This window comes from Cololabis saira, chromosome 20 (genome assembly GCF_033807715.1).
Source record: "Cololabis saira isolate AMF1-May2022 chromosome 20, fColSai1.1, whole genome shotgun sequence".
NCBI classification, from domain to species: Eukaryota; Metazoa; Chordata; class Actinopteri; order Beloniformes; family Belonidae; genus Cololabis; species Cololabis saira.
In genome coordinates this window covers 6,016,968-6,034,582 of record NC_084606.1, presented here as the reverse complement: position 1 = coordinate 6,034,582, position 17,615 = coordinate 6,016,968, and the positions used below count along the sequence as shown (strand labels likewise).

At 42.0% G+C, this 17,615-nt stretch overlaps 1 protein-coding gene across 2 annotated transcripts; it reads left to right on the top strand.

Annotated features, from left to right (window-relative positions):
- Positions 1 to 1,245: 1,245 nt before the first annotated feature.
- On the top strand, positions 1,246 to 15,156 carry LOC133420386 (serine protease FAM111A-like). Of its 2 annotated transcripts, none has more exons than XM_061710075.1 (6): positions 1,246 to 1,303; positions 6,806 to 6,925; positions 8,757 to 8,891; positions 11,111 to 11,155; positions 11,532 to 11,576; positions 11,663 to 15,156. In XM_061710075.1, exons 3-6 carry the CDS (start codon positions 8,832 to 8,834, stop codon positions 13,499 to 13,501), a joined length of 1,989 nt encoding a protein of 662 aa, XP_061566059.1. In that variant the 5' UTR covers positions 1,246 to 1,303; positions 6,806 to 6,925; positions 8,757 to 8,831; the 3' UTR covers positions 13,502 to 15,156. The 2 variants fall into 2 exon arrangements, with proteins under 2 accessions (XP_061566059.1, XP_061566058.1); XM_061710074.1 differs by lacking the exon at positions 1,246 to 1,303 and adding an exon at positions 1,885 to 2,119.
- The last annotated feature ends 2,459 nt before the right edge of the window (positions 15,157 to 17,615 follow it).

Genomic DNA, 17,615 nt, shown 5'->3' with positions numbered 1-17,615 from the left:
TGCTAATCAGCGCCATATTTGTAGTCACATTGGTTTGGGTTAAACCTAGAGTAACCCTAACGTGTAAAAACGTTTTAAAAAACATATATCAATTGAATATATCTATTATGTAGTGCATCTGAAATAGTAACTACATTTTATAGAGATGATGTATGTTAAGGAATTGTAAATATGTTTGTTTATTTAGAATACTTAATTTAACGTCATGTAAATGACGTTGATGTATTCACAGTGATTCAATATAAATAATTAATGTACCTGTGCAAAAGCACAATATATTTAATGCTTTACTTCCACGTAACAGTAATCAATGACCACACATCCACGATCCATAAATTGAAATGTTAAATAAAGTTCATAAAAAAAAACATGTCCACGTCGGGGCCTCATCACGTGATCAGGATCTCTGCTCGTCACTCTATGACGTAGAGGGGATTCCGAGGGAATCCCTGTGTTTGACGGAATGGGAGAATGGTTAAAACAATGAATTTAATTATCGCCTGTCTCCACTTCCTGGTCAAAAGCAATTAAAAATTATATTTTGTGGCTGGACGACACTCTGGTTAAGGTCTGGTTAGGTTAGGCATCACTTATGATTGGTTAGAAGTAGGAAACGCTTGTGGTTTTTGCTAAAAATAATAATTTCACATCACTTACCCCACCTCCGTCGTCATGGCGCCAGTAAACAACATGGTTAAATACTCGAATTTACATTAAATACTAGAAAACGCAGTTAAATACTCACCGTCAAAATAATGTTAAAAATCATCAAAAGACCATTAAAACACTCTTAAAACAGAGTTAAAAACATGCTTTTACAAACTGACAGTAACAAACAGTAACTTACTATAATAGAGAATAATGTATAAATAATAATATAATAATCCGTGCAAATATCACGACAACGGATCCCATTGACTTCTCATAGTACAATATCCGTGGTGCTCACACAGAATTATACCATTTCCGTGTTGGTGCCACGGAAAATAGTGGTGAGAGGTCGTGGGCATTTCACAGATTTTTGTGAGATCAGGTTGATTTGTGCAGTTATTACCTTGTCTGATGTCTGCTGAACACAGAAGTTGTCAGGCAATCCTGCTACACCAGTTTTACAAGTCAGTGCAGGAACTGATGCTACTAATGTCATGTACGAGTGAATATGAAATGAGTAAAAAGGAGGGCATTATAATGACCGCCCACTTGGTTTTATAATCCGCCAGGCGTTTTTCCGGGGTTATTTTATGATCTCCTGTACCTTTGCAGGACGTGTCGAGTGTCCTCCAGCTCATCCCGCTAAGTTCAGGTGAGACACAACTTTATTTGATGTATGTAACCTGTAAAGGTCTTGTTTATGACTTCTGGAGAAAGAAAAATCCTAAAAAAAAAGTAGAGATGTGTTTTGATCTGGTTTTATAGATTAAAATGGGAGAAAACATTATGTCCTCCGTAACTTTACTGTCGTCTGGGCTAAATTCCATTTTGTAATGTGGATGACTTCAGATCGAGCAACTAAACACAGGACTACAACATCCACACCAATAAATTAAATAAATAAAAGCCCAAGTGAAATGTGACACTCAAAAGTTAATTAAAAAGGTTTACTTTAAACTTCTCATGACGTTTTATTAAATTTAGTCTAATTTTGATAGCATTAAGTAATTATTCCATTGCTTTTTTTTAACGTTGCGTTCGCTTACTCTACTTCTGTGTGGGAAATGACAGAACTCAAGCTTTGCTGAGTTTTTCTCTTTTTGTTTTGTATATTTCTTTTTTTCCCCTTTTTTAACTTTTTCTCCAACAGATTCAGCAGCTGGTGACAGAATCACGTATGGCACCTCATCATCCAACACCACAAATCCACACATCCACACACACAGCCTTTAACAAAAGCTTATGAAATCTTTACATCTCTTCCTTGTCATTACTTTGTTTGTCTGCGGAACACAGAAGTTGGCAGGCAATCCAGCTACACCAGTTTTACAAGTCAGTGCAGGAACTGATGGAACAATCTTGAAACACTAATGTCATGTTAGAGTGAGGATGAAATGAGTAAAAGGGAGGGCGTTATAAAGACCGCCCACTTGATTTTATAACCCACGAGACGTTTCCGGGAATTCAGGTGAGTTCTGGTGAGACAGAATTTTATTTGATGTATGTAACCTGTAGAGATCTTGTTTATGGATTCCGGACACAGAAACAGGCAAAAGAAAGAAAGATGTGTTTTTGCCTGATTTTAAATGAGTAAAATAGAAGAAAACATCATGTCCTCCGTAACTTTACTGTCGTCTGGGCTAAATTCCGTTTAGTAATTTTATAGATATTCTAGAGAAGAACCCATTCGGAGCATGTTTGAACAAATCCGAGGCCCAGAAGCGGCGGCAGGATCCGGTCCCGGTCGCTTTAGGGTCCGCTGGTCCTCGGGCCTCATGTGGGGATGTAACATTTGAAGCTATTTCGTTGTCTGGACGAACTTTAGGACATTACGGAGGGAGAAAATCCTCCTTGTTCAAAGTTCTGGGAAGCCTGGGATCATTCATTGACTTGTCCCTGCCAGCCACGCCCACTTCAACTTTCCGACCAATCACACAAGAGTTCTTGAGCAGCGCAGGAGAACAGAGTTTTGCACAGGGGTTGTGTTCAGTCGTGGTTGGACTTGGCTCCTAACGAAGGGTTTCTGTTCCATCTCCCTCGGAAGAGCCAGCCCACAGAAACAGAACTCAAACTGGGTTTGAGATCAGAGACCCGCGTTGGTGTTTCCACTGAGCTGCGTTTTTCCTTTTTTTTTTTTTTTTTTCTTCCCTTGTCTGCACACATATTAATGATTGATACCATGACGGTAGAAACCAAAAGTGTATATGTGTGCATTATTAGTATATTTAATATATATACATATATATACGCACACATATGCGTACACATACATAAATATACACATACAAACCCAGTGATTTTTTTTTTTTTTTTTTTTGGGGGGGGGGGGGGGGGGGGGGGGGGGGGTGACGACATCCACTGCCAATCCAGGAAGCAGGAACACACGGAAACACACGTCAAGCACTGGAAATCTGCAACAAAAAACCACAAACAAAGCACGAAACCGGCACGGAGCCAACCAAAACAATAACAGCAATCGACCTAAATCTTGAGATCTGATCGCAGTCTGAGCTAAGCTATCGCTACCGCTACCTAAACCCAAAAACTAGAGAGCCAGCATGCAAGTGAACAAGCCAGTGTGTATGTCTATGTGTGTGTGTGTATGTATATGATCATGTGTGTGTGTGTGTGTGTGTGTGTGTGTGTATATGCATGTGACTAAGTGACTATATGTGTGTGTGTGTGTGTGTGTGTGTGTAATAAACCAAACAAAGTTCCACCTGAAGTGTATCTATAGTGGGGGAGTGGGGGAGCAACCCCGCCACCCGCGAGACCAGAGGCCGACACGGAAGAGCCCGGAACCCAGGCCACCGGCAACCCCACAGAGGGGAGAAGTAGGAGGGAGGCAACCCACCGCCTGCGAGGCCCCCCCCCCCCCCCCCCCGGCGGCGGCCGAGGGGGCCCCCACGGCGCGGGAAGAAGCAGCCAGGGATCCCGCGGCGGTGGACCGCGACCCAGGCAATCCCCGGCCACCCGGTCCGGGCCGGACACGCGGCCAGGAGGCCCTCACCCTTCAGGCCAACGACCCCCACCCGGCAGGGGGCCAGCCTGCCCGGAGAGACAGAGCCGCCCCGGCCGCCGACGCGGGCAGGCGCACCCGCCCCCCACGAAAGTGGCCCTCCAAGACCAGAGGGGCGCCCCGCCGCAGAGGCAGCGGGGGGGACCGGAAACGGGCCCGGAGAGAGGGAACCCCCCCAACAAGGCGACACCCGTGCAGGCCCGACAACGGAGGGCCCCAGACCCAGGCATCCCATTCATTCATCCATTCAACTATCCGATATCTATACTAATAATAATATGATATACTATACATAATAATAATAATAATAATAATAATAATAATAATAATAATAATAATAATAATAATAATAATAATAATAATAATAATAATAATAATAATAATCACCATCTTTGTATAATATAATATTGATAAATTATTAAGTTTTGATGTCCTGCCAATGGAGGCCCAAATCCTCCATGGCAGGACCCTTCCATACCGCATTCTCACCGACACAGACGCACAATCACGCACCGTTTCCCCCTCCCCGGGGGGGGCCAGCACCGCCAGAAGGCACCCCAGGCTGCACGGCGAGCCCCGCCAGGCCCGGGTATCCCGACCCACCATCCCAGGCAGGTGAGGGAACGCGGGTGATGTGGGACCCCCTCCCGCCCCTGGTGTTGAGTGCATGTGATTAATGCCATAAAAACAGGGAGGGGGGAGGGCCAAGTATCGATTTGACACCGACCCCCCCCCTCCCGAACTACGTGTCCTTGTCAAATGTATTTATTAAGTGTTGAATGTGCAGTGTCTACAGTGTTGTTAAAACCGTGAGGCGGGGAGTTCCGGGCCACGCGGGACAGTGCCCCCCAAGACCCGGACCCCCCGCCCTTTGCCTATGTGCGTATGAATCGTGTAGGGGGGGAAGGAGGAGGAGCGAAGGCCGAAGCCAGGAAGCAGGACCAGCAAAGCCGGCCCTGATAAGACACCCGCGTCCCCCCACCGGCCATCCAGTAGACGGGGGCCGGCCCTCCGAGCCGGGCCAGGGCCCCACCGTACCTCCACGGGCGCCCCCGGCGCCGCCGGAGCCCCCAGACGGAGGGGGAAACGGTCCAACATCCTCCCATTCATACTGACAACATAAGACATAGATACCTGGGAATGGTGCCACCCCGCCGTCGCGCCCGCCCGTGCACCCCCCGATCTGGGGAAGCCCGATCCCCGGACCCGGCCCCACCCCCCCCCGAGGCCACCCCGGCGCACACCCCAAGGGTCACGGAGTCCCCACATCTGCAGGGGCACTTGGCCCCCGCCCAGCGACGGAGGACCAAGGCAGCAATGCCCCCCCAGCGCAGACAGCCACCCCCCACCCAGGCAGGGCCGGGCCCTCCGAGTGGGACCCCCACGTCCACGGCCCAGCCCCCCCCCGGGAGACCCGGAGACGCCCAAGCCACAGCCCCCCGCCCGAGCCCCCCCAGCCACCCCCCCCACCGCCATGAGGCAACCCCCCCCATAGGCCCCCAAGGCCCCCACCGGCCAGGGACAGGGGCCACCGGAGGCCCGCGCCCCAGACCCCCCAAGCCGACCCCCAACCCCAAGGGCTACGAGATCACCACCCCCCGCCCCCACTAGGTAACGAAGCCAATAAATGGGGACCACAGAGAGTGCAATTCAGCCGAATGTTGTTCAGTGGAGGCAGACATTATCTCACTACTAATATGATCTGATAAAGGATTCCTAAAATGGTTGATACATAAACTGGATTTTTGTTTCCAATTTACTAGAATGGTTTTCTTTGCGATACATAAGGCAGTGAGAACCCGGTGTGTCCAATTAGGATCTATTTGAGTGTCTCCCAGGTGACCTAATATACATACCGTGGGGCACACTGGGATTCTGTGGTTGATCCATGTGGATAAATCCTCACAAATCTCCTTCCAGAACCTCTGTACCGGTGTACAGAACCATAAAGCATGCATATAATTATCTGGGGTGTTCTCTGTGCACTGTGAACAGATATTAGAGGTTACAAAGCCCATCTGGAACATCCTTTGTCCAGTATAATGTATTCTATGAAGAACTTTTTACTGTATAAGTTGTAAGTTTGGGTTTTTAGTCATAGTAAATGTATTTAAGCATATTTGTGACCAAGAAAACTGGTCGGTATTCAGAGAGAGATCCGCCTCCCACTTGGAGATCGGGAGAGAGACTGAATCGTCCAGTTTAGACACTAACCTGTAGAGTTTTGATAACAACTTTAAAGTGCTTAGATTCAATAAATCTATTATCTTAGCGGGAAGTTGTAAATCTAATTGGCTAATTTTGTATGTTTTATTTATTATTGCCTTAAGTTGTTGATGCTCTAAAAATGTATTCCTGCTAACTCCGTATTGAACAATAAGTGTATTGAAAGGTACAAACTGTCCTCCTACAATTACGTGCTGTAAATACCGTATTCCTTGATCTCTCCATTGAACGAAATTAACCATCTTTTTATCATTTTTCACGATGTCTGGGTTGTTCCATATGGGTGTACGGTCACATGGAAAAAGTGAAATTTTAGCTATTTTAAGAAATTCCCACCAAGCTGATAAAGTTGTGCTAATATTAATGCTTTTGAAACATTGATGATGTTTGATACTTTGACTAATTAATGGTAACTCTGAGATTTCTAGTTCATTACAAAACACTTGCTCTGAGTCCAGCCATTGACTATCTAAAGGATGATCTTTTGACCATTTTACAATATACTGTAACTTACTGGCTATGAAGTAATACTGAAAATTAGGTAGCTCTAAACCTCCATATTCTTTGGATTTTTGCAATGTCTTTAAACTAATACGTGGAGTTTTATTTTTCCACAGAAATTTTGATACATACGAGTCCAGCGATTTAAACCAGGAAAGAGGGGGTTTGCATGGTATCATTGAGAAAAAATAATTTACTTTTGGTAAAACCATCATTTTAATGGTGGCTATTCTACCCATGAGCGAAATGGGGAGAGAGCTCCATCTGGAAAGATCATCTTCTATTTTCTTTATAAGCTGAACATGATTTAATTTTATTAACTCTGACAGCCTAGGGGAGATGTTTATGCCTAAATATCTAATGTTCCCTGATTGTAATTGAGTATTGGTTATATTCCTAAAATTGCAGTTAACACACAAAACAGTGGATTTAGACCGAGCAGCGAGACAACAGCAGCAGCAGCGAACGCACCACGAGATGTGGTAGTATCGCGAGAATCTACGAGGCAGCAGAATCCAACATGGCGAGGTAATACTTTCGTTTTCAATAAATGCTTTAAAAACGATTATATACTCAGATTAAAATAACGAAAGGGTAGTTTATAGTTAGATTATATAGTTACGAACCCAACCTGGAGCAAAGCGAATCTTTAGACGCATCCATAGACGAGTATTTTGAGAAATTAGTCATGGTGAAGAAGTCTGGGGGAGCAGCTGCTTCCACGCCGAAGCGTTCCCGACCTGAGGATTCCCCTGGAGCAATCTCTCCTCCAGGAAATACCACCGAGGACATTCTGAGGTCCATTGACACCCGCTTGGCCTCCCATGACGCCCGTTTATCCCTGGTGGAAGTCCTGCACAAGGAATTCCAGTCATTAAGAGAAGCGGTGGAATATGGTAACCAGCAGGTGGAAAAATTGATGGCTGAAAACACCAGTCTGAAGAAGTCGGTGAAATCCATGTCAGAGGGTTTTAGCCGGCTGAGAATGAGAATAAATCTTTAAAGGAGGCCGTTTTAGACCTTCAAGCTCGGCCCATGAGGGACAACTTGGTGTTCTCAGGGATCCCGGAGAAACCTGATGAAGATCCTGAACAATCCAATTAATAGAATAATCAGACAGAGATGAAAATCCCTCTATAAGTGCAATTGTCTGTGATAGTGAAGATCGTGAGTTCTGGAGGAAGAGGAGTACGTCATCCGCATAAAGACTTATTTTGTGCTCTAATATTTTACATTGTATACCTTTAATATTTTGATTTTGTCTAATAGCTGCTGCTAAAGGTTCAATAAATATTGCAAATAATGAGGGAGAGAGAGGGCAACCCTGTCTAGTGCCTCTTTGCAAGGTAAAACTTGTAGAGATTTGATCATTTGTCCTTACAAGTGCCTTGGGAGAGCTGTATAATATTTTTATCCAGTCAATGAAAGATTCGCCAAATCCAAATTTATGCAAAGTTGCCAATAGAAACTTGCAATTTACCTTATCAAATGCTTTTTCCGCGTCTAAGGATATAATAGTAGTCTCCTGTTTATTGATACTCGAATAGTCTATAATATTTAATAATCTGCGAATATTAGTAGACGAATGTCTACCTTTAATGAAGCCTGTTTGATCCGGATGTATAATAGAAGGGGTGACTCTTTTCAGACGTTCAGTAAGGGCCTTGCTAATTATTTTAAGGTCTACATTTATCAATGAAATTGGGCGGTAGCTCGATGGGAGCAAGGGATCTTTGTCCGGTTTTAATAAAAGACTAATATTAGCAGAGTTCATATTTAAGGGTAAGCTTTTATTCTCCCTAGCATTTAGAATCATTTTATAAAATGTTGGTGCTTGATGAAGAGCTGCGTTTTTCCTTTTCACGAGCGACTCTCCCAGTTATCCCTCGTACCTCGTCCTGCAACTCCTGTTCAACAAGACCTGGATGAGTCTTTGGCACATAATTGCGACGTGGCAGTGGAGGATCACTCCAATCATTCCGAGGGAAAGTCCTGATGTGACGCAGTAATCATTAAGTACTGTTATACTACAACTTAGACTTGTAGTCAGGACCACGTAAACCAAGACACTACCAAGACCAGAGAGTATCAAGACCAAGACCAGGACTAGTTCAGCTCAAGACCGAGACCAAGACCAAAAACAAAACTAGTTATTTCATCATCTTGAAAATTGTAGAAAATCAGAACGATCCTGGTTCAGCCGCTTAACTTACATATGAGCTTGTTTTCAACTGCAGCACAATAACACAGAGAAGTGGATGATGATGTTGAACTCACTATAAATGTTTTCATCAATTAACTGAGATCAAATATGTGCAGCCCCTTTGTCCCTTTTTAAACTCAATGTTTTCTCCAACAGATTCAGCACCTGGTGACAGAATCACGTACGGCACCTCATCACCCAACACCAAAAAGCACGTGTTTGCAGGTCAAGATGGATCAAAAGACGGGGAATGAGATGCCTGACTGTGGGACTGTTCCCAAAAACAAAAACGCAAGTAGCAGTTTGAGTAATGACATTGTGTCAGGGTGGAGGAGCAGCCACTCAGCTGATTGGGCACACGTGTGCCCAATCAACCTCTCCACCCTGCCTGGCTACATAAGAAGTGGCTGCACAGCAGCAAGAGGTCTCTTCTGGGAGGAAGCTGCTGGCACGTGTGTCTTGGGTGAAAGAAGAGTAAATAAAACGTTTCCTGCACGAAACCCTGCGTCCTCTGTCCTGTCGGGTGACCCCCGTAGCACTAGCCTTGCTACAGACATGTTAACTGTTTACGTGCATCATCTTGACCTTTAGAAAGTCAAGTTTGACCCAAACTTGATGGCAAACGTGTGAGCAGGGTTACTGGCTCAGAGTCAGTGGCAGGATGATGTAAACTCTACATCACAGGAAGATTTTTTTTAATTTGACTTCAGATCGTTAAATACAAAACCCAGTGTTTTTGTCCACTGCGTATGTGACAAAAATATTAGGAAATGTTCTTCACAAAAGAAAAAGACTGATTGAGTAGATGTTTGTTACTTTCATTTTTGTGCGTTGGTTACCGTTGTTAAAAATTGTTTGTGATATCTTGGTGCCAAAATCAGAAATAATACTTTTGTCGCAAAGTTTCCTGCTCACAAAGAAGCATTTTTTTTTAAACTTGTTTTGAGACTTGTCTGCGTGTTGGAAACAGTCTTGAATTGTAGATAGCAACATTTACGTCAAGAGTTTTAAAGGCCTATTAAAGCTACTTCATTCATTACAGTTTTTTCTGAATGCTTAAGTACATTTTTTGTAACATTGGCTATTTTTGCTAAACTCTACACACAAATGAGAAAACCTTTCACCAAATTATCAAAACGTTATAGTTCTCTTGCAAAAGCAAACACAGCTTGATTAACTCTACACACCTTAGTAAAAATGGTGTTTTCATATCAGACAGTAAACACATGCCATCATTTACTAAGCACATAAGATAAGATAAGATAAACCTTTAATCTACTGATGGTATGAATACAAAACACATCTGGCTTTTTTCTTTTTCTGTGCACAAGGTAGGCTAGGTCAGTTTGAGGTCATACTTTTGTCATAGTTCTGTAAACACACAGGGATCCAAACTTCAAGTATTGGTGTTTATTCACACTCGTCAAAACAAAGACACAGGACAGAACACAAAATAATAAATTCACAAAAAAAAAACAATCAGCCTACATCATGCCGTCTCTCTGGTCCGGCCACAAAATCTCATCCACATCGCATGCGATGTCCTCCAGTCCAAGGCACCGGGGAAAATACCTCCTTGCATGCCGTATCCAGGCCTGACATGATGCCTGATGCCAATCGGATTTAACAATGGAGAGTATGGGGGGAGGTTGAGTGCCATGAAGAGTGGGATCGGTAAACCAGTTGCGGACCAAAGCAGCCCTATGGAAACTAACATTGTCCCATATGATGACATATCAGGTCTTCTCTGGCCTTTCCTCTTCCCCCTCCTCGTCCTCCTCTTGCTCCTCCTTGTCCTCTTCCTCTAACTTCCTCTAAACCTCTTGCTTCTTCACCTCCCCGTCCTCTTCCTCCAACTCCTTCACCTCCACGTCCTCTTCCTCGGCCTCCTCTGATTCTTACTCTTCTTGCTCCTTCCATTGTACTCCACACAGACAGCTTACCTGTGGCTTATTTATAGTGCTTAGGCTGATTGCAAAGTGAACTAATTCTCTAAAATTGTTTTCACATGTGAAAGTGTGCCAGACAGTTGGCAAAATAGTGTAAATAATATGGATGTGTATAATTTTGCTAGGAGTGTTTTGGAAATTTGGCAATTGAGTGTAAGCAGTGAATTGTGCCTACAGTTTTGAAAAGTGTGTGTTACAAAATTACAAACGGAGTGCAAAGCAGTATTTGTGCTTTTAGTTTGGCTAACTCAGTGAATGGTTTTGCTATATGTATTAATAGTTTTAGAAATTGTGCTACAAGAACATGATTAGCGCCTAAGCTTTCAGAAAAAACTGTAATACCAGATCTGTCCACATTATTTTTTCTCTTTAGACTTGATAGCAATGCAACATGCGGGTGGCTTAGAAAAAAACGACTTGCATAGCAAGCTGGTCCTCAGCTGACCTGATTTAAGGAAACGTGCATCATAATAAACGTCTACCAACATTTACTTTAAGAACCTGGAAAGTAAAAACCATTAAGCCACTTCTGTTTTTAAATCTCTCTTTGCTTCTTTACAGACGAATACAGCCAAAGTAAAGAAGGAGGAAGATAATGTTCCCGTGGTGAGTCTCCTCTATTGTGATCTAGGGCAGGAGGGTTTGTAGGTGAGGCGTGGGGGCAGGAGGGGTCGCACAACAAGTTAGCGGGGGGGCACGAGGGTCAAAGATCTCCTAGAGGAGATGGATGACTCAGTCATGCTGCCTCCTCATCTGTTTGGAACCTGATGAAAGGACTTTTATAACTTATGGTTTCCATGACAATGAGAATAAACATGTGAGAAAACAAGAAGAAACGAGTCGCATGACAAGCTGGTCATCAGCTGACCTGATGTAAAGAAACATGCATCATAATAAACGTCTACCAACCTTTACTTTAAAAACATGGAAAGTAAACCATTAAGTCACTTCTAATTTTAAATCTCTCATTGCTTCTTTACAGACGGATAAAGTCAAAGTAAAGAAGGAGGAAGATGATGTTCCCGTGGTGAGTCTCCTCTATCGGGAGCTGTGTCAGGGTTTTTTCATTGCTCTGTTTAAGCGTTAACTTTCTTGTTTTCTCGTTTCCTGCAGAATGCACATGAATATCACACCTTCACAGTGAAGTTCAAAAAAGGGGGGCGTAATTTGACTGTGGAGTGTAAACAACCCAGCACGGTGTTGGAGGCCATAAAGTCATTTCTGGGGGAAAAATTTAAGTATATTACATGGGCTGATGAGAAGCTCTTGATTAAGTTGGGTGACATTTATGCGTCACCTTGTGTTCCAACACATTTCCCGTGTTCTTGTGTTGAGGAGGGTGAGTGTCTCACCATTACCACACTTGCCAAACCTGTAGAGGCCAAAAACCCAGAAAGGTACCCAATCCTACCAAAAGAGCGATATTCCATCTTCTCCATCAACAAAGAAGGAGGAGAAAACACCAAATCCAAAGCAAAAGAGGTTTTCAGAGAGACGCATTACTTGAGTAAGCTGGAGTATTTCTGTGTTTATGGGGAGAAGGGAACGACTGTGGAGGAGGCTCTGAAACGAGACGGCCGCTTCGTTGAGGGCCTCACGGACTTCGAATTGTCAGACGAGAATAAGCCTGAAACCTTCACCATGTCCACACAGACTGTAAATAACCTGCACGACAAGAAGTTCAAGATATGTCTCTCCCCAAAAAAAAGCACCGAACCAGTGAAGCAGCCAAAAACTGCATCAAAGAATCTACAAAGCAGTAAATCAAAACCAGAATCAGAGATGAAGAAGGGAGGGGAAGAAAAAACCAATGACATCATCGATTTAGCTGCTAAGAAAACAATAAGTTTAGGAAAAGCAATGAAGGAGAAACAGAGTGGGGTTGATTTAGAGGAGATCAATGAACTTCTCCGTAAACAGTTTCCAGATCTGAAACAGTGGATGGAGAGCAGGTTCCCTGGCAAGTCTTTTCAGGAAGAACTGGAGCTGAAGAAGGAGAACTTTGGAAAGATCCAGCAGTCTTTTAGTGAAGTTCACAGAATAGAGTTGGTGTTGAAGCGCAGTGAGTCTGTTTGTCGGATAATGATCAGTGTTCCCCGTTTAGAAATCAAGGAACATCCTCTGGGAACAGGCTTTGTGCTTTTTGACAACTTTGTCTTGACGAATAGGCACTTATTTGATGCATGGATCACAGAGGGAAGTGATGAATTGTTGACAAATGTCAGTTTAACGGCACAGTTCCATTTTAAAAAACCTGGAGACACAGGTCTGGAGTTTCCCGCTAAAGTGATTTTTCGCAGTGATACACTAGATTTCGCTCTACTTAAGCTTGATGACCAAAAGAAGACAGTCCCACCAGGACTGCTGGAGTGGTTTTGGTCTCCACCAAAGAAAGGTGAGGCCTGTATTGTTGGTCATCCAGGTGGAGGAGTGAAGAGGCTGGATCCTACATGTGTCATTGAGAAAAATCAGCGGGGGTCGGCCGTCCGTCAGAATTTAGCCAAGTACAAGATCGATCCTTTAGTCATCTACAATCTCAATCAATGCATGCAAAATGATCCATACGCAGATATTTGCGTGACCTACAACACCTCCATGTATCACTATTCCTCCGGCTCCCCAGTGTTTGATAGTTTTGGGCAAGTTTTTGGTTTACATAGTGGCAGCTTTCTCTTCGACTATCCAATCCCTGGTGAGAGTGTGATTGAGTATTGCTATCCTCTGCTTTACATATTTAAAGAGCTTGTGGGGGCCCTAAAGGTACGTGGATCAACAGAGTTGTTGTTGAGGATTCAGCAGGAGGCAAAGGGAAACCAATACTTAGAAAACATCCTGGCATCTGTGTTGGGGACAAGTGGACATGTGGTCCAGACTCGACAGGATCAGGAGGAAGGGAACGAAGGTGAATCCCAAGGAGATACTCGGAGTGTAGAGGAAATGGAAATAAATTAGGTTTCCGGAACTTTCATGAGGCGAAACATCTGACAACTATATATATATATATATATATATATATATATATATATATATATATATATATATATATATATATATAAATATCATCTGCAAAAAAAGGAAAGAAAAAGGGTTTGATTGAATAGATTTTTGTTACTTTCATTTTTGTGCGTTGGTTACCGTTGTTGAAAATAATTTGTGATGTCTTGGTACCAAAATCAGAAATATTACTGTTGTTGCAAAGTTTCCTGCTCACAAAGAAGCATTTTTTTAAACTTGTTTTTAGACTTGTCTGCGTTTTGGAAACCGTTTTGAATTGTAAATAGCAACATTTACGTCAAGAGTTTTAAAGGCCTGTTAAAGCTACTCTATGCATTAATACCAGATCTGTCCACATGGGGGCAGCACGTCACATGAACGTGCATGAGTCGGTCACTGGCCAAAGACAGGAGGAAGTTCAGCTCTAAGACGCATTACTAGACGTGCCGGACCGTCCTGACTGGTGGTGGAGTGTCATCAGCCAGTTTTATCCCCCCTAAACCAGAAACAGTAAAAAACAATTAAAAAAATACCCAAGTGGCCTTATTTTATATGACTAAAATAAAGAAAAACATCCTATGATGAAATAAATAAGTTTTCTGTCATTTTGTAGAGACTTTAGACCAATAACAACATTTTTATGGCTTTTAACTTGTTGGCTGTGCTTTTACTTTGAAATAAGATTGTCTCTTAAAACTGATCAATCCTGTGGAGCAAAGGTGAAATACGGGTTTATTCTTCTTCATTATCTGTGTGTAACAGTAATAATGTTTTATAAACCGTGGAGACAGAATCGGTGTAATTATCATCTATTTAAGTTATTGGTTTAAGTCTATGTTGGTTGTGTATGATGGACGTTTATAAGGAATTTGTGATTATTCGGATGTGTTTTAGTTGTAGAAAAGCAACTTTTCCCTTTTTCTTTCAAACTACATTATTTATGTTGCTTTTAAAACACTTTATGTAACAAAAATTGTATGAATTATATGAAAAGTGTTTAATAAAGTTTGATGGCTTGATTTAAATAAGGTGTCCAGTGGGTTCATGTTAAAAGACTTAAATATAAGAAAGTATTCTGTCCTCAATTCAGACTTTTATCATCTATCGGTTACAAATAAATAAAAACAAGTCGATGTTTTAACTGCAGCACTCTGATAACAGTCTGTTTACATCTTTTTATAAATTAAATTTATAGTGAATTTAAATTGAAGTCACAGCTACAGTTTACAACAGTTTTCAAGGGTTAAAGGTCATTGTTTCTGTCACGTATCGTGGCGTCCATGAATGTGGACCAGAGACAGCAATAGATGTCTGAGGACATCAGGAAGAACCTTCTGGACCAGCATGTTAAAGACTAAAGACCGTCTCCAAGCAGCTGGATGTCCCTGAGACCACAGTTGGACATTTTATTCAGAAGTTTAGGCTCCACAGGACTGTAGACAATCTGGTAGAGGACACAAGTGGACACCTGAGGACAAACTGAAGAGACGGGTAATATAGACACAGAAAATGGTCTGAAAACATATAACTGTGTAACGGAGTTAAAAATGCATTTTATTAATTATTATTTCCAATTGATGTTGAGATAAATATATTTGTGAATTTTACCTCAATGTGTTTCTTATTCGTCATTGCTTTTTTGATTTTGCCTGTGAGAATCGCCTTTTCTGCACTACTGCCTTATTTGTCCCTTTTGGCCTTCCGCAGCTCCTCCTGGGCGTCGGTAGCTTCTGCATTCACACATGACGGGCGTCATAGGCCATTCATTGTCTATGAAAGCTCGCTGCGAGAGGCGTCCAGAGATGTCGGGAATGTTGATTTGAAATTTTGAGAATCTCTTTCTGCAAATGAGCAGCGGTGACACTGAGGCAGCGTCCAATCACAGACCGGGATTCCCAGAGCAAGAAGCCTCAATGCAGATTGTACTTTTGTGTACACACAAACATACACTTGCCTCAGAGTTGTTCCTCAGAGCTAGGCCTCAGAATTGAAATTAAGTCTTCCCAAATTCAAAACAGGACTGTGACCCAATCATTTGATTCACAGTTGCTTCGCAGGTTTTGATTTTCTTAACTTTAACTTTTTAACAAAAACAACAAACCAAATTGCTCACATCCAAAAACACATAAGCACAAACTAGCCACATGCTATGCACACACTAGGGACAGTCAAAAAATTTTTGCTTTTTCAATCTGCAAACCTGTGTTTGGGTTTCCCCAGGTTAAATGGTATAACACAACTGACCTGTAATCAGCTGAGCCACACAGCAAATACAGCCCCCTAGTGGCACGGAACAAAATTACATGAAATAAAAAAAAGTGAATATGGCTCATACAAACCCAATTGTGATCTCTTTTTAGTAGTTTCCTGCATTAAATACTGTCATAAAAAATAATTTAGGCCAATATAAACTCAACATCCATGAACACCTGGTTAAGATAAAATAAGAACTTCATTGATCCAGCAGGACATTGTTGTTCCAGGGCTTCAGTACGGATAACGAGTAATCACACAAAGACAAAAACAACAAACATCGTCCTATGTAGAAAAAGGGGAGAAGTGGAAAAGTTTGATAGCCATAGAGAGCCAGGACTTCCTGTGGCGTTCTGTGGAGATGTGAGGTCTCCGTCTACAATGTGTCCTATTACCTAAGATGCTGAGCAGTTTCCTCAGCGTCCTCTGCTCAGACACCTCTGCCAGAGACTCTGGTTCCACTCCCAGGACCGAGCCAGCCCTCCTGATGAACTTGTTGAGCCTGTTGGCATTGGCTGTCTTCCCTCTGCTGCCCCAGCACACCACAGCCTAAAACAACGCAGCATGGTTGTGCAGATGTTGAATTACCTGAGTCTCTTTAGGAGAAAGAGACTCTTCCCTTTCTTATAGAGGGCATTGGTGTTGGCCGTCCAGTCCAGTTTATTGTCTATACCAGGGGTCGGCAACCCAACATGTTGAAAGAGCCATATTGGACCAAAAACACAAAAAACAAATGTCTGGAGCCGCAAAAAATGAAAAGTCTTGTCTGCTGGTAGAGACGCACAATTTAAATGACATATTTTGGTCAACTAACATGACTAAGCATAAATTACATAGAAACACCAGCAAAAATCTTAAAAAAAAATTAAATAAATAAGGATTTAATCCAGATTTAAAGTAATTAAATGTTCATATTGTTTAGTTTTTATACATTTTAAGGATTTGTTTTTTAAAAATGTTTTGATTTAATTTTTTAATTGTAGTTTTCAATTTGTTAATATGTGAATTTTTCAAGTTTAATCCACTTTTTTTGTACATTTTTTCATTTAATTAGAATTTAAATTACATATTTGGGTCAAAATGTAATAAACATGACTCAGCATATATTACATAGAAACACCAGCAACAATATCAAAACAAAAAATTTAAATAAAAAAGGATTTAATCCGGATTTAAAGTAATTAGACCTTCATATTGTTTAGTTTTTACCTATTTTAAGGATTTCAATTTTTTGTTTTTTGAATCCTCTTTTCTCCTCCGTTATTTTTCTCTTTGGCCTTCTGGTTTGTTTCCAGCAGCCTCCTGCCTGGCCCCCTGCTGGTAGAAACAAGTCTTGCAGGCTCCGACGCAAATCTTCGTTAACAGAAATGTTGAAATTTAATATTTATTCTACATATTTTTACAGCAATGGAAAACGTTAAAAATGTTTGTGTCATATTTGCCCTCCTATAGAAACCACATTAAAACCAACAATATATTTCCCTCCCCCTCCATTTTCAAAGTTTCAAAGTTTTATTTAGACGGGATGTGATGGCCACAGCCACACAGGCCAGTTGAAGAGGGTAATATCCTACACACTAGGCCCTCATTACTTTAAGCACACAGGTTAATTTTATTTGCAGTCAGCCACACCCCAAACAATTCAATTAAACATTAAGGTTTAGTTTATTTGATATATAATTTGTTTGTTTATAACCTTACACTGTTTAAATAGAGTGCACATGTTTCTTCATTGTAAGGTTATAGTTCATTTTTTCTGTTTATATTAATCTTTATTTCCTTGTTTTGAGTTACCATGCTGGTGGAGGAGTTACCTTTC

What these genes read in the sequence shown, in the direction of transcription:
- LOC133420386 (XM_061710075.1), top strand. Translation starts at nt 8,832, where the DNA reads ATGGATCAAAAGACGGGGAATGAGATGCCTGACTGTGGGACTGTTCCC. An exon ending in CTGTTCCCAAAAACAAAAAC is followed by an intron (nt 8,892 to 11,110) that starts GCAAGTAGCAGT and finishes GCTTCTTTACAG; the next exon opens with ACGAATACAGCCAAAGTAAA. An exon ending in AGGAAGATAATGTTCCCGTG is followed by an intron (nt 11,156 to 11,531) that starts GTGAGTCTCCTC and finishes GCTTCTTTACAG; the next exon opens with ACGGATAAAGTCAAAGTAAA.